General features: G+C 34.6%; 2 protein-coding genes, 1 long non-coding RNA gene and 3 other non-coding genes across 13 annotated transcripts; all 6 read right to left on the reverse strand.

Moving 5' to 3' along the window:
- Nucleotides 1–14: 14 nt before the first annotated feature.
- TRNAP-UGG (transfer RNA proline (anticodon UGG)) lies at nt 15–86 on the reverse strand. Its single transcript has one exon. It is a non-coding gene; the product is annotated as a tRNA-Pro (tRNA).
- A 560-nt stretch (nt 87–646) lies between these two features.
- On the reverse strand, nt 647–718 carry TRNAP-CGG (transfer RNA proline (anticodon CGG)). Its single transcript has one exon. It is a non-coding gene; the product is annotated as a tRNA-Pro (tRNA).
- Nucleotides 719–826: 108 nt separating this feature from the next.
- TRNAP-UGG (transfer RNA proline (anticodon UGG)) lies at nt 827–898 on the reverse strand. Its single transcript has one exon. It is a non-coding gene; the product is annotated as a tRNA-Pro (tRNA).
- A 325-nt stretch (nt 899–1,223) lies between these two features.
- Nucleotides 1,224–9,354, reverse strand: MEE13 (myosin heavy chain-like protein). Of its 2 annotated transcripts, none has more exons than XM_011089777.3 (18): nt 9,211–9,354; nt 8,743–8,805; nt 7,961–8,054; nt 7,711–7,819; nt 7,580–7,618; nt 7,274–7,357; nt 6,951–7,012; nt 6,120–6,222; nt 5,728–5,877; nt 4,793–4,861; nt 4,648–4,704; nt 4,298–4,564; nt 3,307–3,390; nt 3,120–3,230; nt 2,695–2,765; nt 2,168–2,365; nt 1,892–1,985; nt 1,224–1,785 (listed from the first exon to the last, which is right to left on the reverse strand). In XM_011089777.3, the coding sequence occupies exons 2-18, from the start codon at nt 8,801–8,803 to the stop codon at nt 1,504–1,506; spliced, it is 1,935 nt and encodes a 644-aa protein (XP_011088079.1). In that variant the 5' UTR covers nt 8,804–8,805; nt 9,211–9,354; the 3' UTR covers nt 1,224–1,503. The 2 variants fall into 2 exon arrangements, with proteins under 2 accessions (XP_011088079.1, XP_020552179.1); XM_020696520.2 differs by lacking the exon at nt 9,211–9,354 and adding an exon at nt 8,909–9,176.
- Nucleotides 9,355–10,278: 924 nt separating this feature from the next.
- TRB1 (telomere repeat binding factor 1) lies at nt 10,279–14,851 on the reverse strand. Of its 3 annotated transcripts, none has more exons than XM_011089778.3 (7): nt 14,668–14,851; nt 13,940–14,140; nt 13,599–13,816; nt 13,124–13,208; nt 12,121–12,204; nt 11,624–11,968; nt 10,279–10,798 (listed from the first exon to the last, which is right to left on the reverse strand). In XM_011089778.3, the coding sequence occupies exons 2-7, from the start codon at nt 14,087–14,089 to the stop codon at nt 10,775–10,777; spliced, it is 906 nt and encodes a 301-aa protein (XP_011088080.1). In that variant the 5' UTR covers nt 14,090–14,140; nt 14,668–14,851; the 3' UTR covers nt 10,279–10,774. The 3 variants fall into 3 exon arrangements, with proteins under 3 accessions (XP_011088080.1, XP_020552115.1, XP_011088081.1); XM_020696456.2 differs by lacking the exon at nt 14,668–14,851 and adding an exon at nt 14,445–14,645; XM_011089779.3 differs by lacking the exon at nt 14,668–14,851 and having other exon boundaries at nt 13,599–13,837; nt 13,940–14,080.
- Nucleotides 14,852–17,439: 2,588 nt separating this feature from the next.
- On the reverse strand, nt 17,440–22,130 carry LOC148787352 (uncharacterized). Of its 5 annotated transcripts, none has more exons than XR_016067050.1 (5): nt 21,830–22,130; nt 21,417–21,545; nt 21,053–21,135; nt 20,843–20,908; nt 19,293–20,072 (listed from the first exon to the last, which is right to left on the reverse strand). It is a non-coding gene; the product is annotated as an uncharacterized LOC148787352 (long non-coding RNA). The 5 variants fall into 5 exon arrangements; XR_016067048.1 differs by having other exon boundaries at nt 20,843–20,920; XR_016067047.1 differs by lacking the exons at nt 19,293–20,072; nt 20,843–20,908 and adding an exon at nt 17,440–17,718 and having other exon boundaries at nt 21,417–21,623.
- Nucleotides 22,131–22,784: the final 654 nt, after the last annotated feature.

The raw sequence follows: 22,784 nt of genomic DNA on the forward strand, positions 1-22,784 counted from the left end.
TTTACTAATCGGTTGGGGCATTCCGAGAATCGAACTCGGGACCTCTCGCACCCAAAGCGAGAATCATACCACTAGACCAAATGCCCAGTTGCTGATAAACCTGCTGACTACCTTTAACGGTATTACAAAGTTTAGTTATTTACTCTATGGTAGTATTTGTCTGCACAGTTTTAACGAGCAAATTTGATTAGCTATCTTAAAGTGTTGCAACTTTCACTAGATCATTATGGCACTATAGATATATTCAGCATGGAATTACCTAAGTTGCATGACTGATGTGCTGAAGGCTGAGATTACAGGTTTTTTGTGTACATCCCAATATGAGTTCTGAGTGTTTGTTGTTGCATGCTGTAAGTCGGTTCTTGAAACGTTCGATAGAGTTGCATTTAAGTGTGTTATGAGGGACTTCGACGATTGGATCTCTGGTTACGTGTTATGTGGTAATTTAGTGTAAAGAGTTTTTCTCACTTAAGTTTTAAAGTAACAAGAAATCTTTTTTGTAATAAGATTGACGCTTGTTTTCCAAGTTTGAATTGTATATGTGGTGGTGGAATGTTCAATTGAGGCATCTAGTTCCGGCCTTCTGCGTAGGTTGGAAACTTGAAATGTATCAAACCGAGGTAAAAATGCAAGTGAAATAAGATATGGGGCATTCCGAGAATCGAACTCGGGACCTCTCGCACCCGAAGCGAGAATCATACCACTAGACCAAATGCCCTGTTTGACGGAATTGTTGTGCTTTGTATACTTGTATTTTGCCCTTCTTGCTTTGTTGGTGATAGGCAAAAAGTACGGTATTAGGGGCTGGAATAAAAAGTGTGTTATGGGGGCATTCCGAGAATCGAACTCGAGACCTCTCGCACCCAAAGCGAGAATCATACCACTAGACCAAATGCCCAACCTGCCATACAAAATTCGTGCTTTATAATAGGTTGCTTCTACTTCTCGAATGGAGAAAGTTTTCAAAAATGCCGCTTTTGAGTTTTAACTCACATACAGAGATTATGATCCATTTCCATGGATTTGACGTCGACCATTTCCTTGCTTCTGCCAGAAAAATGGGGTGCCTTGTCGGCTGCCTGTCCCCGAGTTCATAGTCCCATGACAATGATAGTTGATTATGGAGAAACCACGATTACATAATCTATGTAATTGAAGGATATTAAAAAAAACAATAAAAAGAATAAATCATACTGTTTGATTTCAGGTAATCGTTTCTCGCATTTCTAATTTAACTTTTTAAAAATATAAATGGGTATTATATACATATTATGTGTGTAAACTTCTTTTTAAAAAAAAATTACAAATATACAACAACTGTCATTGTCGTTTGAATGCAATACAAAAAAACAGCTGTACAATACATAGCAAAACCACCAAAAACATTCCAAGAATTTCTACAAAGATTGAAGAAAATGAAGCAATATCCAATATACATAGTTCCTTCCTGCAATCAGTTTTGCCTAATCAAAAGTTCATGCAATGCTTCCACCCAACTGCCCTTCACTCATATTCCTTACCCCTTCCCTTATTATTGGAAATTTGGGCCTTGAGGATCTGAGCGGCAAATATCAAGAGCTCCACCATCTCAAGACCAGCAGCAGAAACGAAGTCCACTTTCTCGTTGTCGTTTATCTCGTTGTACAATTGATCAGTTTCGGCCGACCAACTGATGGGAAGAGAGCTGCTGAGGGCCGTCTTTACAAGGTTTGCTTCGGCAATAACTTGATCTAGAGCTTCAACGTGCATACCATTCTCGGTTTCTGCTGCAGCTGAATCTTTGACCTACAAAGATGGAAAGAAAGCATGTTTTTACTTCTGAGGATGATTTTATTTTACTACTCACAAATATAGAAGGAGAGCAATCAAACATAACATAAAGAAGGATAACCTTCAAGAGTGTAATCCTGAGCCTCCGAACTGAAGAAAGTAAATGCTCCATGCTCTCTAGGCTCTCCTTGAGGCTTGCGTTTTCAATCCTCATCCTGCACGCAGGAGTGTAAGGGTAAGACAACGTTATATAATATTTTTCTTTTGATTGCTAGAAATTCATAGCAGAGCCAATTGCTTTTCAAATCGTTTGGCAACAAGTAATGGTTTGAAGATGTGATGAGCTGAAAAGGGATGTGCCGAAAATATCAGTGGCCGTTTCAATATGTCAACGAACCTTGCAAAGTCCATGTGATGACTTGTTTTTTCATAATGATGATGCCCATCAGCATTGTTTCCATCTGAGCCTCCGACCCACCGTGTAAAATAACTTTTCTTCAGCAGATTCTTTAATTTTCCATCTTTTTCCGGTACAATTCTCCGTTCTGCGATCTCGCCCGACTGCGTCCCTTGTATCTTGTCCTGACTGATCCTTCTGCATGAATTTCCAGATGTTACTATAAATATTACAAGTAATTGTGATGGGAGAAAAAATTAATATGTGGAGTGCAAAATCAAAAGTAAACACAAAGCATATATTTGAGTTTTAAAGATGATCTGGAGTTTACTTCCACGTCTCTTATCAATTGCAATTCTCACTATGAATGTTCCTATCCTCTTTTCCCAAGATTTTTAAGACAATTAACATTGCAGAATATGCCAGTACCAGTTCTCTATGAGAGAAACGTGGTTGACATCTGAATTCCAACTCGTATGAAGAAACCGTAACGCAAGCAAGACTCATTAACAAAGAAGAGAACATACTCTTGTAGCATATAGCTTTCCTGCTTCAGCTGTGCTAACTCCATAAGAGCTTTAACCTTTTCATTCGTAACCTGAGCCAATGAACAAAGAAAAACAATAGAATAGCATCAAATCGTGGTAGTTGATTCACCAAAGACTGGCAAGAATCATACTACCATTTTTGTGTACTAGAATTCTATTCCTTTGTATAATAAATACACTAATACATCATTTATTTTAAACACCAACTATTCCATGGTATACAAGGTCCTCTTACAAGGTTTGACCGACATAGATACAAAAGAAATTTGTATAACTCAAGAATTTTCAATAAGATACATCCAAAATTGCATCCAAACCACATTCTCACAAAAATAAAAAAACTTTCTTATAGCAGGCAATAAGGATGGTAAATTTGGAGAACACAGGCATTCAAATATTATTACCTGCAGTAAATTTCTCTGAAGTTCCTCAACTTTTTTCTGTAAAGCTGCATTTACATTCCTCTCTAGTAGGTGTCTCTCTTCTTGTTGTGATAAAAGTAACAATGCTGCAACCTGAATAATGACAAAACAGATAAATATGAATATGATCTCAAAATGCTACATCCAAGGAAGAGGTCCTCCAAACAACCTTCTCCTGCAATGCCAGAGCAAGGGCTTCGGAGGTAGCAACAGTTTCAGAAGCACTGGAAGCTGGCAGGTGAGGATCATCATCCTGAAACATGCGAAGCAAATCAAAGGCCTATACATATATCAATGTTGAAATCACAAAGCAGCGCAATCTTAACACAAAGCAAATACTCTGATCTATTACTCTCTCAAACTATTTTCAGCATCAAAATAGCACTTAAATACGAGCCAATTTTGTCTAATTCTGTGTCGGCATCACAAAACTAATAAGAGAAATCACTCTACTAAAATGATTGCATTAACATTTTACTAAACATTAGACTTCTGGATTGCAACTCCACATATTTAAAACTATTAGTGAGGGGAAGCATATGGACAGACCATTTGAAAACATAAATGAAAATACAATAAGTAATGCCTCCAACATCGACAAATGTCCTACTATTAGGTAAGAACAAAATGCGTAAACCGACTATCCAAACCACAAATCCTAAGTTCACAACTTGAACTCCCAATTTGGTACAGGGACTCTGGTGAGGAAAGAAAAAGAAATGCCAAAAGAAAATGAGTTTGGGTTGTTTGGTGCTTTGGGTAATATAAAGGAAAATAGAACACGATAAATTTTCATGTAGCTGTGAAAGGCACATTTTCCTTGCAAAAACGTTACCAAAATGAGAGAAAAATCCTAAAAGACAGGACAATTTGCTCATTGCTTTCCTCTTCATTATTTTCCCACCATTTCCATAGAACACCAATAAGATTAGGATATGGTACTTCTTTGCTTTTTCTTTTACTTTGTCCTATCATTCCTTTCCTCATTCAATCCTTGAACCAAAAAAAGTGTAATAGATAATAAATATGCCAGACTAGATAGAGAAGCCCCACCCAAGTAGTTGCAAGTGGAGTGGGGAGGAGAATATAGAGTTAAAGAAGAAAAACAGGTTATACTGAGACAACACATGTCAAGACAAGCCACAATAGCAAGAGCATGCCTTAGTGGTTGAAGCTGGAGCAGAATCAGCACTGATATGCACATCTATACATTCGCTTTCTTGTAATTCCTTCTCTTGTATCATAGAAGATTTCAAGTTGCATTCTGTACTCAGTTCAAGCTGCCTCATCTTCTCAACTATCAGATCATTAATTGATTTTAGCTCTGAATTCCCCTCTTCAAGTAATTTCATGATATCACTTCTGTACTGAGAATGGATATCAAGTAATGCTGATATCTGCTTCTTGATCTTCTTTTCCGAAAGGATCTTAACATTAAATAGCTGGAAATCAGTACAGAACAATGCAACTGCAGACTATGTGTTGTACATCCAGGAAAATAATTTCTTACTCTCTTTTTCTCTAAATCAAAAACTTTCTTCTTCAAATGAGTTTCAATTTCCAGTCCCTATTCACCAACATACAGGACAACATAGTCATATCCAATGTAGCTGGAGTAGCACATATTATGCACAGTACATAAAAAGGAAGCTCACCACTCGAAGCTTGCTTTGCAAATTATCGACACCTTTCCTTAGAGTCTCAATTTCTGCTTCAAGTGAATTCTGTCTGAAGAAAAGTTAATCAATAGATTACCCCAATGGGAAGTCAAGAAGTAGATATGTTAATTTCAGTACTCCATTTAACTCCTAGCAACTATTTTAGACACCGTGTTTTATTTATTCCTTTTTGATATGTTTATTGGCAAATTGAAAACTCAATGCCATAACACAGGGAGAACATATCTGAAAGTCAAGTAAATAAGGATCAGATACATCGCCAGGATCACATGGTAATCTACTGCAAGAATAAGAAAATTTTGTGTTGAGATACTGTGTATCTTAAGCAGATTAATCTTCTTTGCAGTTGTAATAGTCATATGCAGCATAAAGCCTAATATTAGGTAAGGCCTCTGCCACCTGAATTTGAGCTCCAAAATAGGTCCCCCAGCAGGCAGCAAAGGTACATCATTTTCAAATGTAAAGATGCAGATAGTACTCTACGAGGAAAAATGGAAAAAGATATAGAAGCAAGGAAGAGGATTATTTGGTAGAAATTCAAACAATTTATCTTGCAACTCTGCTGCTTAAATATGAAGTCCAGATCCAGAAACAGCATAACCATTTCGTTTCATATTAGGAATTTGAAATTGAAAAGGACTGTCAAATATAGCATCATTTCAAAGCATTTGACATAAAATGGAGAAAGTCCAGAGAGAAGAAAGCAGCAGGGTATGAAATGAATGACAAAAGACAGACCTTAAATAGGAACTAGAACTTCCAATTAATAATAGCATCAATCAGATAAAATTAGCATGAATGTAGTTCAGACATTAGGGAACATCTGAACAGCTAATACAAATCGATTAATCATAGGTATTCTAGTTCAAAAGTCCAAATAAGAAATGGACAAATTATCTACAGGAACTTACAATGTAATTGGAGGTGGAAGTATCCTCATCATTTTGGAACCTCCACATTTCATCTGAATCGTTCATAAGACAATCACATTTCTCTTCCCAGCTTGCATCAGTAAAATTTTCCAGGGACCACTGTCTGATGTGGTAAAATTTATTGATAACCTATTGTAAACAAAATACATCCTTCAAACAAAGACGGGTGGATAACATTGTAACAATGTGATTGTCATTTTTCATTTCAAAAGCCCTAAGCAAGTAGCAGGAGAATAATGCTGAGAAGTAAATCCTATGTCATATATTCAAGCCATCCTAAGTTCTATAAGTAGAGGAGTTACTAAATATGCCTTGTTTTTGAGATTGCTATCATATAGCATCATATAGACTGTAACTATCCATACAACTACCTCTTTGAAAACCTCATTCTGCTTTTCACGCTTTTCTAAATCAATCTGGAGTGCCATGACTAGCTCTTTTTCTTCAAGAAGTTCCGCGGTCAGCTCTTGAACCCTGTAAAAAGAAGAGTATGTTTTAAAACTGCTCTAACCCGCGCCGAAGAGAAGAGGTCAAAACTAATAGCAAACAAGGATTGAAACCCTATCTATAGCACCCACTATGAGACTCTTACTTTATCTTACCATAAAGAGAAGCTAGTATAGCACATCAACCAGAAGAAGAAATTAAATACAATGCATTGGATGTTCACCAATGTTCCATTACAGATCTAAAGGATAATAGAGTTACTAGTGGATGGGGCCTGGAAATGAAACACCAGCCCTTAAGGCAAACGAAAGACCAAAAATCTTTTTTGAAATTATCGGATACCATAAAAAAGCATAAAAGTGTAGACCCTTGGGTCCTCAACCTTTAGAAGGAACTTCAATGAACTCCATAATATTTAAACTGATTTTATTTCTATATGTTGCAAAACATGTAGCATCTTCCAGGGAATATGAATTTGATTCTTAATTGTATTCCCAAATTTAGATCCCATCTGATGAACATCAAAATTGTATATAACTAGTCGCAGAAGCCCACCCGCTATTCATGTCCACACAGCCACCATGATGGTATTCGTGTCAAACACATTACCTCAACAGAAACTGAACGTTATAATGGGACCTTTGAGAGCATGCTGCAGAACATACCAAATTGCTACACAGTTCAAGTAGGCTTTTCTCCAACCCTAAAACATGTTTAGAATGACTAGAAAAGGTAAAAGATATTCAGTGGAAGACCTCTTTTGAGATTTGTCGAGTTCCTGTGGCATGAGTTCCACTTTCTCCTTAGCTTTTTCAGCCTATTACAACCATAAATCAAAACCGATTAAGAAACATAATCGGGTATTTTAAGTCTTCCATGTCAGAAATTGAAAAATGAGGAAGAACTACCAGAACACCCCATATGCTTGTTAACAGAGGCGGATAGAATGCACCTTACACCCAAGCTTTAAGACACACACTAAGGTTATACAGTTCTAATACACATCAAACAGAATAAGAAGGGAGTGGCATAAGGAAGGGGAAGGGAAAGGTAATAAGCGAAGGAAGAAAAGGCCAACCTCCATTATTGCATTATCTCGTTCAGCAAAAGCAGCAGCAACACAACCTTGGAAAAATTTAAGCTGTTTCTCAGCTTCAACATTCTGGCAATGAAGTCAAACACTAAATGTAGTCAACTAACATATGAAAATTTGACAGTTCCTAACTTAAAATATTTATAGCCAGATAAGGAGTGATAGTTTTATAAAAAATCGCATTAGTTTGACAAAAAAATGCATGGAAGCAGCTAATTAGGGCCAGTGGCAATCTAAAATAACAAAATTTACATGCACTAACATGTACTCAAGAGAGAGAGAGAGATAGACCTTTAGGACTTCTGCACTATGTAGATCTGCTAGTTGACTCTGAAAACAGCAGCATGTAAGATCGGATTTATTTTTCATGAATAACTAAAACCCATGCAAGTGATACTAATGAACCGATGTTTGGATTTCACCTTAATACGATAAGCCTCAGATAGCTCCTCCTGAAGATTTTGATTTTCTCTTGTGCAAGCAGACAACTTATTTTGCAAGTTCTCAATCTCCTGCTCCAATGCAGCCGTCCTAATTTGAGAAAAATCAAGAATAATATTTCTGGTGACAAAAAGATCAGGCACACTCTATCTTCCCTCTGCAAGGGATCAAAACATAGATGCAGAATTTATAATAAGATGTCAAAACTCAATATCTAAAACTTCTTTCCACCTCTGGAAATGCATTCGAGTTGCCACCCCGAGATAGGCAGGTCCTGCTTGTTGCATACACAACTGTTCAATATCTTTATGCAGTTCGGCACGTTCTGTAGAAAAGAATACGCCAGATGAGCAACCAAGGCCTAAACTAAAAGCTTTATCAAACATGGGAAATCGGTTAAATGGCAGACCCCTCATGACAAACCTAATCATTCTAGTCTATCCGTAGACCCAGATCATGCATCCCATCTCCTGCACAACCACGTCTCGTTTTCCGAGCTTGATTATGAATATAGAAGCATCTGATTGTGCATGGAACTATCCTTTACTTTTAGCAGAATAATCAGTCTTCTCCAGTTTAATTACACTGGCCATTCACATTTTTATGTGCTTAAAAGATATCGTGAATTCATGGTCTTGCTTCTTTACTAGCAAAGTGACAGGAATTCACCAAGGTTGCGAAATCTATAAAAAGACTTTCCATTTGACCAAGGGCTCGAAATGTCCAAAGATTTTCCACTTCTATTGTCTGCATCGCCAGATTCCTCATAGATGGTTATCTTAAGAGATTAAAACATCCGTATTGCATGCTGTCTCACGAGAAAGATTCAAACTACAAGCTTCAACTGCAATACATCTAACATTACATATACCTCGGCAATAACTAATCATCATTTCCATTTTCAATCACTCACATAATCGTCAAATAAAGAAATTTATATACTTGAAAGTACCATTCTCACAGATAAACAAAAATCCACAAATAAAGTGACTACAAACCATGTGAATACGTACCACGCTCCAACTGTTCAACACGAGCAATTAAGGATTCATTTTCGGTAGAACCTTGATCCATGACTGAAAAGCAAAATCATATAGAACTATGTTAAAACTTCACAAAACTTAAAAGAAAACATTAATATCTTCATCCCACAAAACTCAAATTACTAAAACAACATACGCCTGCAGGCTGCAATCGCGTTGCACCCACGAAACAACTTCAGGAACAAAACCAATAAAGCTTGCAACTTTAACCACAGCGCACGATGATTCTAGACTTGGAACTACTAATTCAGAACTAATAACATTGTCAACGAATGTCTCAAATCCCCAACACAGTTAAACGATGAAATTCGTACCAAAAATTGCATCCCGCCGATTATTCGGCCATAAACTAAGGCACTAATATAAGAAAAACAAAAACCAACCAATTAAGGGCTCGTACAAGCAACAGCTGCACAAGAAAATCATAGAATTAGTTACCTGAAAATCAAGAGTATATTCGGAGCTCTAGAACATGGCGTCTCTTATTTCTCGTGTCCGCGGACGAGGCGTAATGATTGTCCTCTCTCTTTTCTTTTGATTAAATTAAATCAATCGGGCTGTAAAATTCTTTTCTTTGTTGATTTTCTTGAAATTGCACTTTCACCCACACAAAATTTAAAAGTTGCAAATTCACCCAACTGTATGAAATGGTTTTAATTTTTTCGAGCAAAATTGAAATAAGCACACCCTTTTGAGTTACCATCTGAAATTGATATGTCCATGCCTTTTGCATGAGGTATTACTCACTTTAACTTCGTACGAGCCTCATCATTTTGTTATAAAAAGGATGTTTTAGGACTTATAAACCATTTAAATTCTTGATTTTCAATCAATGTGGGACGTTTATCTACATCAGAAATATTAGTTGATTTTACAATATGTTTATTGATTGATTCATGTTTTATCAATTTACTAATATTAATGTAATATATAATTATCATTTTTAAAAATATAGATATACAAAAGATTGTATGTACAATACATTTTATTTTTATTCTGACTGAACAATTGTGAATCGCCTTACGAATTCAATTCAAATTGTGTACCTGTAATGAATTTCATGTCAACACTGATTTTATAATTTGGGGATGGATCAAGTTTAGTAGAGACTCACTGGCAAAAAAGTGTGGGACCCGAATTGCACTAATTGAAAGTTAATTTGTTAATATGGATTTTAACTTTCTTATGCCCATCCGGAAAGAATTAATTTCATTTTTAATGCGGAATAAGGATACATATAATAATAACAAAAATAATAGCTTCTTCCAATTAGTATTTTGATATTTTATTAATACTATAAAATAGTATAATTAGTTCAATGTTAAGATATTTTCATTCAACTGTTAGAAAAAAAATGTTAAAAGGTGTCCATGAACCATGAACAAATACATTTGAGTGGGGAAGTAGGATTGTTGTGACTTGTGGCCCTCGTGTAACAGTTGAATTCCTATCATTCATCCAACTTCCGTCCCAAGTACCATCAATAAGAATATAACTAAAGTACAATTCAAGAAATCAACAATGCATTGCAAGAACTCAATCTGGCTTGTACATTTATTCCATTATTCCAAAAGGAAACACTGCTAAACAATTTTGATTGACAGGTTATGAAGTATTTGTCTTAGGCTTTCTGCTGCTTTAGTTTCAAAAATGGAAGAACAAAAAGCGCTGGATAACACATCCAGTTGCTACTGTTCTCATCTCCTCACATTTGCTCCTGCAGATCTCACTCTCCAATTCTCTTTAACTCAGTACAAGAACTTCAGCAAACAAGCAACAATTACCTACAATGGACTAACATACATCTGATAAGGGAACGCCGACAAAGCCTGCCAGTCCCGTCACCTGCTCCGGGAACACCCCCCCAAAACGAAAACGAATACTATATGCCGAATATTGTTTGCTATATTTACATTCGTTGAGCAAGTCCGTTGGAGACACACAAACAACTATGCTTCAATCAGAGAGAATTCTAAGGGACCAGTCATTGTACCAAACTTCATCACACATGGACCATCTGTACATTCTGTGTGCAACAAAAGAGAAAGTGTGAGTAGATGACATGTCTCAAAGTGGAACAAAATCGATACAAATTACCACATAAAATTTATACATACTTCCAAGTTGTGACATCAAACGGTGAAATAACAAACAGGGACTCCCATAATCTAGTTACTGCATTAATTTGACCATGGATCATGATCATATAGCATACAGTAATAACACAAGTTGCATAATGCAATGAATAGGAGTGGTGAATAATGGCACTGATGTCAGTGGTGGCATGAAATAGTTGTTGTTACCTCGAGTCTAGCAGAGGCACATGAATTAAGTAGTTTCCCGTGGAGGTTTATTAGGGAATTCTAAATTAGGCTATATCTTTAAGACAGCAGAGAGATTGTTGTTCCTTTTCAACTTCAGTTAACAGGCATATCAATTCGCTTTCTTTAAAACGGAAGAAAAATTGTCTGGTTTTAGCTTCACTTGCGGAAGGAGGAAGGAGGACTTCCGACAAAGCAACCAGGAAATAATCTTCTGGAGCTAGCTAAAGTTTCAGTTGAACAGTTCCTAGCATTTGCCAATGAAGGTAACATGCAAGTAGATAAGAGATAATATAAGCTAGATCTCTATGCCACGATGCATTTTTATGGAAAATGAGAGAATAGGTAACCGGAACACCGCACTTGGATAAGAAATATTGCCTTCCTGGATAGTTTTCCGTTTTCGATATCCAGCAAACTTGCAACAAAATTCCGCATGAATTTCTTACTCTAAATGGAATTTTACAAACTTGCAGCAAGCAATATACGAATTTTCATGGTAAGGGGAACGAACGCGACAAATATCTTACCATCCTAGGAGTGTTTCTTCCTTTCAGCGTCTTCAATGCTGCCTCTGCAAAAGCCTGTGCCGCTTCAGCATCAGCTTCCGCGGCCTCAGCCTCCCGAGCCGCCTCTTCAGCTTCAGCCATAGCAGCTTCTGCTTCAGCAACTGCTTGAGCTGCAGCTGCCGCAGCTTCTTGGGGAGTCATACTCCTCATCTTGGCCAACTCTAAATCAATCTGAGATTTTGTCAGACTAATGTCATCGCGGTCAATTCTGGGAGAAATCCTCTGTCTTCCTTCCACAGGAATAGAAGGATTCCTTCTTCTTTCAGATAATGTGGAAGGTGCAGCTATTTTATATTTGCGTTTCATCTGCAAAAGACAAACAGCCTCCAAATTGAACTCAAGTAACTTAAATAAATCAACTAAGTTTTCAAGAAAATAAATTGTGGCTACGTATTACACAATAAAGGAAGAAAAAAGAAAATGGCAACAAGAAGGATCTGGAGCAATGTGAAAGTCACCTTAATAAGTTTTCCAGTGGCAGCCAAATGTTTCAACTTTGCAGACAATATCCTCTTAAAGTTTGGAGGTGCCCAGTATTGATCCTATGTGGAAAAGAAAGAGTTGTAAGATTACAAGAGCTAGTTAATGATGAACTGAATTAGGGCGATACATACTTCCAAAGTTAGATTCCAGAAGACTAGAGCTAAGCCATGAAAAATTAGGTAAAAAGATGCACGCAGGTCTACAATGAGAAGACAGCAGAGGTAGGGATTACCACACATCCACTCATCAACCTAACTGCTCAAAAGAAAAACAATAAAAGCTTACAGGATTTTCCATTATTATTAAGAATGAATACAACACAAAAGTATATCACTAAGTGCTCATATGACCTTCATAAGAAACTGAACCATATCCCAGTATTCTGAATTGATTTGCCTCTTACATCAACTTCCAAAGTAAAATACCTAGATTTCAAAATGCCAAAAAAAACCCAAATCCATTAGCCATTTAACTTACACTAACAAGAGGAATGCTTTCCACCTTGGAAGTCATAATGGCAGTCAACCAGGCTTTTAAGCAGTACAAAGAGCTAAAAATACTTCTATAGTCTGATTTCTGGCAAAGCGGCAATTTCAGTCCCACGAACAGTTACTATACTAACTCAAATACAGATAACTGTTTCTTAAATAAGAAACAACAAGCAACAAGAGGAAAGAATAAGTGTTCTCCACATTTACATTCCTCACCTATCATTGTTACCCTTGGCCCAGAGCCCTCAAGAAACATAATCAACTCATCAAATCCAACAAAAAGGGTCAGGTCCTTGTGGAAACTATTGTGCTTCCCTTGTAACCATCAAAGGACTCTGGAGATTCTCTCCAGATCAAATGAGGCCCGTTAGAGTTTTGCTATAAACTACAATGAACTTGCGCCATTAAACTAATACATCAACCAAACATAGAAAAGGAGTTCATCTAATAAACTAATAAATTTATTTAATAAAAAAAGAAAGAGCACCTCTATGTATGCGGCAATGGATGTCTTGTTCGAACCTCCAGGCTCCCTCAAGTTGTTTATAGCCTCCATGATGAGATTGTCCAGCCTATTGTAACGTAAAAACATAAACATCCACTGTCAGTGATCCCTGGCATTTCAAACACAACTATCTTAATTACGACCAAATAACCACCCAGTAGTTTTGTGAAAAACGACAATCATCAGAAACTCGCTCATCAACTGGATTCTTGCCTTATTATTCCACAAGCAGTTTTAAATCACAAAGCAATTGAGATCTAGCAATAACACTAAGTATCTCACTCCCAGTTCGAAAGATATATCAAACTCTCTAGAAATGGGACTTGTTTTCTCAAAAGAATTAATATGATTAAAAGAAGTGAAAACAGAAACAAGTTATCATGTACAATTCAGCAATGTAATGTAACTGGAGTTGAAACCAGTGTGGCACTGTCAACTTGTAAATGAAATGTCTAACCTCATGATGGATCTCTTTGGCCCATCATTTGGTGAAGAACCACCTGAAGGAGCAAGAGGCCTGGCGTCAACTATTTCGTCTTCACTTTGACTCAAGGCTGAAAGAGCCATAGAGCTCTCTCCATGCTTAGGGGCAGGGTGCATCCTCTTTAGTGCTAACCTGGCCCTCTCCCTTGAGCCCCATCCGTTGGCCATGACACTCATGTTCCTCCACTTGTCCTAACAGACATCAGAACAACACTATTACAAAATCAGAAACAACTATAAATGTCTATAACTGATAATGCCAACGGAAATATCATACTATTACCACGACAAAAATATGCTGGACTAAAAATGTACCTTCAGATCAACATTGGATCGCAGATATAAAACTCCACTGAATTGTGGGTCCTTTAGAATCGTACGCCATTTCCCAGGCCCATGCTTAAGTACTCCAGCTTTAAGAGCTGCTTCTTCCTCTGGAGTCCACTTTTGTTTGGGCGCCCCCATTTGTTATCAACCTCTGAAAATTCTTCAGAAGATATCAACTGGCCAGAAAAACTGCATCAAAACAATCAGCTAAAGATATTATCTCCTCATTTCCCATCAGTTCATATAAACTCAAACAGCTCAGCATTACCCCCACGATCAACAATCACAAGGCCAAAAGAAAAAAGGCAGATAAAAGAGCAGAGAGACTAACTCTCTTTCCTAGCATTTAACAAAATAAAACTTCACCTGACGAATTGCTTGGGCTTGACATATAAAAACAAACAGATCACTTTTTGTTGATTTCTTAGGAAAATGACGTAGAGTCAAAAAATAATAAGTAAAAAGAAATCATCACTGATCAGATTTCCATTACCCTGATCAAAATCCCTTTGAATTCAAAAATCTCCTCGATAAATCTACAAAATTCCAGTCAAAAAATCGGTCGCATTTACATGGAGCAAAAGGTAAATAGTATTCGCGAAACCGCAGAAGCCGAAACCCTAACCCTAATTTTGCAACAGGTAGAGCAATATATCGAAATTGGGCTGAACGCGTAGCTGAAATCAAAAATTAAACGAGGATAGACCAAATACTACCTGAAAAATTGGAGATTGCTGCTCTGATTTGAAGGTCTAATTACCAGAATTCGGAACGCCTCTTTTTGTTTTTTTTCCTTATCTAATTTCCCCTACGTCTATGTAACTGTATGCATAGGTATGACTACCGTATGAGGGTGCAAATTAACGGTATTTGTGCGTATTTTCTCTTTATCTTCCACGTGGGTTGGCGGACTTGCTTAAATAACCAAAAAAGCTTCATGCCCATTAAAATAACCAAAAAAGCTTAAATAAGAAGGCCAATTCCAATCTCATCCCCCCAAAATCAGATACATTGCAGTAATAATAAAGGCTAAATACACTTTGCCCCTCAATTGTTCTTAGTATAAATTTATTTTATTAATTAATAAATATGATATTTATTTTTTTGATTGGCACAAAATTATCTTTTCTATTCTCAATAATTATAATATATTTTGATATTTTAAATATTAAATTATTTTTTAATCAAAAAATTATTAAGTGAATAATTTAATTAAAAGTGAAGTAATAAAATAATATATAATAGATACATAATAAATATAATATCCCAACAACTCATATATACTTAAGAAAAGAAATTTACAATATATATATATATATATATATATGCTTAACCAAAATTTTAAACACTTTTAGAGAAAATAAAAAGATTAAAAAATATATTTTATCATATTTTTAAAATGGAACATATAATCACTCTTGTTTATCTAAAAAAATTAAATAGTAAATAACTTAATTTTGTTACCACATTGATACAACTGAATGACATGAATCATGATGTGGATGCGTAGCATGAAAATTTCATATAATGTGATCTGTAATATGCTTATTTCCAACTGGTCCTCAAACTTATGTTAGATCAAATCATAATATAATTAGAGTGGAAAATAAAACTGTAAGGCCCGTCTCTGCATAAAATGACCTTTAATAAACATAAACTGAATTACCAAAAATGTCTTTAACAGGAGCATTTAAAAATTACAAATTCCCACATAAACTGTATATTCTGAATAACTTAAGCATCTTGAGATGATATGGCACCCAATAGAATCGTGCCAACAGTCGTCCAGATCAACACGTTTTTACAGAATTTTCTTTAATTTTTTTTCTCGCTAAAATCTCTTTGATAATGAGATGTCAGAAAATATATTGAAGCCACGTGTGATCTGGGAACCATAACATATATATAATAATGTGATTTCAATTTCAGCCCATCACTAAAATTTAACATTAGTCTCTACACATTAAAAACCCACATCCTATTAGATACATTAAGACCCGAATTATTGAAATCTTATTTGATCATTTTATTTGGTTTAAATTTCGATAGCCCATAATACACAATTATTTTACATATACGCCCAACGTTGAATTAAGAATCCAACATAGTTATCTTTAATCATAAAATTTACTAGATTTTGAGCCATCTAGTCCGAAATATAATTGCAACCAAAAAGATATTTTATCTTTTATATTCAATTTAAATAAGTATGCCATTAATTATCGTTATTCAAAAGTTTGACTCGTTTTTTTAGCTAAATTAGTCGGTAAACTAATTCAAATTCATTTTTGTTTTTAAGATGCTTTGTTGTTTTTCTACTTATTAATTACTTAAAATTTTAATTTGAATTACTATATTTTATTTTCTTATATTTTAAAATTTTACATAATTTGTAATTTATTTATAGGAATACAATTCTCCCATGCCTTAGCATGGGTACGTATTCATGACTAGCATTTAGATAAAATTGTGGACATACAATCTAACATGTGGAGCATTTATTTGTTAGGTACAAAGTTGCATGCCGACGGCAATCTTGTAACTAAATACTAAATAATTGTTAGCCACCTATTTTATTTTTATAATTAAAAAAATTATATACATATATAGTAAGAAGAAGACAACGAAGAAAAACCTGCAACGAGAAAGATGCCATGGGTCAACTAAATTAATTAATAATTTAATAATTACACATAATGATCGGAAACAATTTTAGAAATATAGTGTGAGAATTATGAGTAAATTTCAAATACTTTTTTTTGTTTAGTATGGGAAAATAGATTGAAAAGAAAAAACTAATTATTATAATTTTACTGTATAACCCTTCTCTTTATTTTGTATTAGTAAATAAATAAATTAATATTATACTAATATAGTTTAGTATATAAAATTTTTTAAAACCTTATTAAAAAATATTTTATCAAACAAGAATAAGAAATTTTCTTGTTAATAAAAATATTCAATTAAATGAGTATTGCTCATTTATTTTAAATTGTTTATTTCCTAGCAAATTAACAACGTTGAAATGTTATTTGCCTATTTATTTTTAAGAATATAGTGTTCATTCTTTAATTAGTTTAGAGAAATTAGGAATTAATGGCAAATAATTTTCTTCTTTGACAGAGTTTTGCTCTTATGTCTTTTCACAATAGGAATAAAACACTTAGACTATATTTGAATTGATGGATTTAAAGTTTAGATTAGTGTTTATATATTATTCACATTTTATTTATTTTAAATTTTACTATGCCAAGTAAATTATAATAAAAATATCTTCTATCAAATTGATTGTGTTAAAATATTATTTTGCATTTAATCTTTTTATTGGATATATAGTCTGTTTCCTACTTGGTCATTTACTTGATTCATCCCTTGGACTTGTTGTTGGTCATGTGTGGCGACTTAGCCAAATAATTCGAGTGAAGTTTGTTCCTCTCAAAATAAAACAAAAAAAAAACAGAAAAAGATAGTGCACATGAGAAGCAAAAGGAAAAAGAAAAATTGCTTGCTTGCTCAAAACATGGTACCGCATCAAATATTTACTTACAAGATAGTAGGAAACAACTACATAGGATCTCTAGGAAACAACTACATACTTTCTCTGTTTCTGGTTTCCTTAATATATAATTATGATCTAAGTATTACAAACATGCTTGGTTCTATTTGCAGTAGGCAAGATTTACACCGACGGCGAACCCATCGACAAATCCACGGAATGTGTTGTTAAGCAGACTCTTTCATTCAGATCATCTTCACCGCTAACTTAACTGCAAAAACAAAGAAGTAAACTTGAGCAAAATCAACCATATAAGAAAAGTATGCAACACATAATGGCATGTAAACTATAGGACAACCTATATCCTTCTCTGCCATTTCTACCCAAAAAGCAACCTTTGTCCCCATCCATTTCACCTCTACTGATTTTACCCCATATTTAAAAATCAAGAAATATTGAGACCATTTTATTATCCTTTGCATAATTCAAACCCAAAATTCGGACTGATTTCTATTATGCCTTCACGTTCTCAACATTCTAATAGGGAAAGCAATAGGATTATGAATTCCAAGGCCACTTTAAACATGACGGACGCAAGGCAGTTCGGAGTTGAGGCCTACACGAGAGATAATACTCCAATGTTTTTGTAGATTTATTATTGGTCTGTTCATTATGTTAGCTTTTGGCCTCATGTTGCTTTCTCAGAACTTTTTGTTTGTCATACATTTGCATTTTTTACAAATTTTACAAAAACACCATATATGTCCATACCATTGACATCTAACATTTGAAGGTGTATCACAAAAAAATTTGTTGAAAAATCATTTATTACACAATCACACGAAATTCAGAAATCAAATACTGCATACTAAATTGCAAAACAGTCGAGATGCCAATCTCATTATTTGTGTTAAAATCACTTGTATATATATCTTAAAAGACTTTTATCATTTATCAAAATAAAAGATAGTGATGGATGCAATTTGCTAAAAAATAGTGTACTTTTTTGGAAGTCTAAACAAAGATGGTGATGAATGCAATTTGCTTAAAAACAGAAAACTTAATGCAGCTTAAAATTTTCCAAAGAGCTGCAAAAACTGTTTTGAATCCAATTCTTTTTTATGGAAATAAAAATCAATAACAGATTTCCTTGAAAATCCAAAAACGTGACTTATTCATATATTAATAAAAAATAATTAAATGAATATATGCCCATGAATAATCAAATACAAAAAATATTCTAAACGCTGTAAATTTATTTTAAATAATTTGAAAGAAATTACTGCAATTCAAGCTGATTTTGAGAATTAAAGAAGACCACAACTGATTTTGAGAATTAAAGAAGACCACCCACAAGAAAAACAAATCTTTGAGTCAAAGAGAAAAATTTATTTTAAGAACTTTACGTGAAAACAAAAGAACACTTGACAAGGAAAACAAATCTTTTGGGCAAAAGAGAGAAACAATTTTCTAGTAATACATTTCAACTTATCAAAACTTTGTGTTCCTTAAAAATCATTGATGAACTCTTGGACGTACATAATAATACTCACAAAAGTTTTACCAAGTAATCTTGAAAAATATATTTTTAATTGGCATCTCGACAACTGTTCCACATTAGCATAGCATTTAATCCCAAAGTTCGCAAATAAAAAATAATTCATGATTGTATAATATAGATGTTCCAACATACTATTCTGTAATACACCTTCAAAAATAAGATGTTAATAACAAGAACTAACATGGTTTTTGTAAATCATACACAAATGTCAAATGTATTAACAACAAAAAGTTTTAAGGCAGCTCATGAAGAAAACCCAACATAATAAACGAACCAAAAATAAATTTACAAAAAGATGAGGTATTTGTTCTCTCATTAAGGTCTCAACTCTATACTTGCATCATTCACATTTTTGAGCAGCCTAAAAAATCCCTAATCCCATACTTTCCAAACCAGAATGGAGAAAGCACGGCTTTCCAAAGAAATCAGAGCAGCAAATTTTAGGTTTGAATTATACAAAGTATAAAATCAATGGTCTCAACCATTCTTGATTCCAAAATATAGGAGAAAAATCAGCAAAGAAGAATTGATAGGGGCCGTTGGTTGCTTTTCAGTTAGAAACTTGAAGAGAAGACTATGAAGATACGTAAGGCTACCATTAGGTTCTAAAATGTCAACAAATTCCCACACAATTCTTATCGATATGAGGTTATCTAGTTTGCACCTAATTGGCAAACCCAATTCAAACTCTAGCCTTCAATCTTTTAATAAACAAGTATGAAAAACCTATACTAACTTATATGCTTCACTTTAATGCATGTGGAGAATGATGTATCAGGTAGGGTGATGCCCTTTGCTAATTGAACGCTATATGTGTTAGGGCTAAAGAAAACCAGATATCACCTCCAACATTAGTTCAATATGGTCCAATTTTTATTTGAAAATCTCTTAAAATTTCACTTTATATGTACGGATAGAAATTCACCAATAAATAAATACTCACCTTACCTAGTCAATGGGTTGTGGGACCCAAAACCTATCGAACAATTTCACAATTTTAATGCAATTAGAAACAAACTTGCAAATAAATATGGGTTTCAGCGAGACTTCAGTGACGGCATTGCCTGCATCAAATTTAGAGTATAGTGCTTTTTTCAACAAATAAAACTTGCAAATAAAAGAATTGATAACAGCAATTCCGTGTGACTCTATTGAATCTCTGTACTTTGTATCAAGACAGAATTACGAACAGACATGGAAGAAAACAACATAGATACAACATTGTAGCACTCTCCAATTAAAAGGCATAAGAACAAATACCGCACTTGATGCACTTGAGAAAAGATATTTTGCTGGCCCATCAATTGAGCAAGTATCAATTGGTTTACAAAGTTCCATTACAGTCCAAAGAGGAAATTGAGATATTTAAAGTCAAGCTCATATTCAGCGAATCACATATATGCATTAAGAAAGAAGATAAGTGAACTTGATCGGCAACAAAGATAATAGCAGGAAATACAAAGTGTTACTTACTGTTCCTAAAGTAGGTTCATAGTTGCTGATCTAAGTGAAGATACATGTGGGGTCCCATTAGTTTCAAGCAACTGTCTTATGCTAGATTGTGTAAGATAATCGACATGGTGTGACTAACAAAAATCATCATATTTCTAGTATAGCCTAGCCCCATATATCAACAACTGCAGCCAAACATTTTCAGAAACAAAGTCCCACGTAAACCAAGGATCATTGGCAGCAATTTATACAGATGGAAAATGAAAATCATGGCCAATACATTCACACAAGCAAAATATATTAACAACTGCAACCAAATATATTAGTAAATAACATTTCTGAAACACAACATTCATGCAAATTATAACATTGCTAGACTCACATTCTTTCCCAACCTAATGGTAGGGAAGATCAGCCAGCGGACAAAGATGACAATCTAATCCAAAGCCTGCAGGTTCTCCTGGCAGATTTGGAAAAACAAAGGTTTTGCCCTAGGAGTTACTATATCATTAACACTCGTGAAAACTTGATTCGAAACAATGATTAATGCATGCATTATTAACAAAGAACATGTAAAAGACCAAAAGATTACCAATTCAATGCCAGTAGTCTCGTCGATTCGAGTCCCTAAACCCAACATAAGTTTCGTTCCCACTCCATCTCTATACGAACCCCCTGTGAAAGCATTTGGATGCAATTAAATAACATTATAAGATGGGAAAAGACCAATGAAATCAGAGCCAAAAAGAAAAAAGGAAAAGCTAGACACAGAAAGTGCAAGTGGAATAAGCAAAGCCAAATCTGCCTTCAAGAAAGAAGCTCTGAAAAACAAGACTGCCAAAAAATTGACCAGTTTGTGAGTGTAGGCAATATGTATTAATATCCCTCAAGACACTAGCGATCAAAATGACAACAGGATCACTACTGAATATAATCATATGAAAAAACAACCATACCCAAAGGGAAAAGCCTTCAAAACCTCCAATTCAGAGAGCCATCTTGCCTATTCTCTGAACAAGTTCTGATCCAGCAACAATGTCCACACCAGCATCCTTGTATGTAAGTCCCAGACACTTGTCCGCAGACTGCAGTCGTAATCCAAGACATACAATAGAGCCCATGTGTAAATGAAATTCAAGAACCTTGAAATAACAAATCGAGACCTTAAAAAAGACAAAAAGGAAAAAGAGTAAGGCCGTGTAATTTCACAATTCAGTGACACTGAAAAGTACTCGTATTAAATCTTCCGTTGGGAAGACAGACTTCCTTTAACCAAGATACTCTTAAGTTCACAATGCAAGAACCCATAATTCAAGAAACTTAAAAGAACTCTTATGCAATGAGTTGATGTCAGACTCTCAAGAAATACCTTAAGAAAGAAGAGATCGAGGCTGAGGGCAGTCGGCGGAGGCGGCCGGACGTCTGAGACGATGTTCAAAAACGCCGCTGTTAAAAAAGAAGGGCATGTCAATGTGAGCGCCCTCTTGCTTTTCTTCTGCACTATTTTTGATTTTTCAAAATCTAGTCGTGGATGTTCCTCTTATATAAATATGCGCCGGCGCGGGGAACACAACGGTAAAGTTTTTTTGTTCTTTTCTTTCTTGAAATCACAATTGGTAAAGTTGGGAAGATTAGGTTTCACTGTGGTTTGAGGGTGAGAAAGTGACAGACCCGTGAACAAGATGATGATTTCAAGGGTAAATTGCATTTTTGCCCCTGTATTATCATCAAAATGCAAAGAACCCCTATATTAAAAAAAATAGGTTAAAAATTCGATATTTTTATTAATCTTGTGTAGAAAGTTATTCCTGTTAGGATCTGGCGAAGAGCGAGAAATATTAAAAAATGCTATATCAATACAATATTATATCATATGATATCAATTAGAAAAATCCGCACCATTGTCGTGTTAATACATTAATATATGACTGGCATGTGTTGAATTAAAATATAATTAAATCATACATAATTTAAAAATATAATCACATATAACCCACACATGTAGGTGAAATAAGTGCATGTTATAAAAAAAATGGGGTTAAATGCAATTTACTTATCTGATATACGAAATGAGCAAATATCCCCTTATGACAATACATGAAACAATTTTACTATTTTATTTTTTATAGAGGATTTTTTGCTCATTTATATTATGCAATTTGATATTTTCTTTTTACATGTAAGTGTTTATGTAGCGGATGAAAGACTAATTAAAAAAATGTCCAATCAATAAAATCCTCAAATTAAAAAATCTCAATTCTGTTCATCCCACCATATTTTAGCCACTTTTAAAATCGACGATCAGAATCTTGCAATTGTAAAAA

This window comes from Sesamum indicum, linkage group LG8 (assembly GCF_026168435.1).
Source record: "Sesamum indicum cultivar Baizhima isolate 11 linkage group LG8, ASM2616843v1, whole genome shotgun sequence".
NCBI classification, from domain to species: Eukaryota; Viridiplantae; Streptophyta; class Magnoliopsida; order Lamiales; family Pedaliaceae; genus Sesamum; species Sesamum indicum.

Coding starts and splice junctions, on each gene's coding strand:
- TRB1 (XM_011089778.3), bottom strand. CDS start 14,089: ATGGGGGCGCCCAAACAAAAGTGGACTCCAGAGGAAGAAGCAGCTCTT. Junction 13,817..13,939: donor GATCCAATGTTGATCTGAAG/GTACATTTTTAG, acceptor GATGTCTGTTAG/GACAAGTGGAGGAACATGAG. Junction 13,209..13,598: donor CCAAAGAGATCCATCATGAG/GTTAGACATTTC, acceptor ACGTTACAATAG/GCTGGACAATCTCATCATGG.
- MEE13 (XM_011089777.3), bottom strand. CDS start 8,803: ATGGATCAAGGTTCTACCGAAAATGAATCCTTAATTGCTCGTGTTGAA. Junction 8,055..8,742: donor TGTTGAACAGTTGGAGCGTG/GTACGTATTCAC, acceptor TCTTTTCTACAG/AACGTGCCGAACTGCATAAA. Junction 1,986..2,167: donor CATCACATGGACTTTGCAAG/GTTCGTTGACAT, acceptor TCCTGCGTGCAG/GATGAGGATTGAAAACGCAA.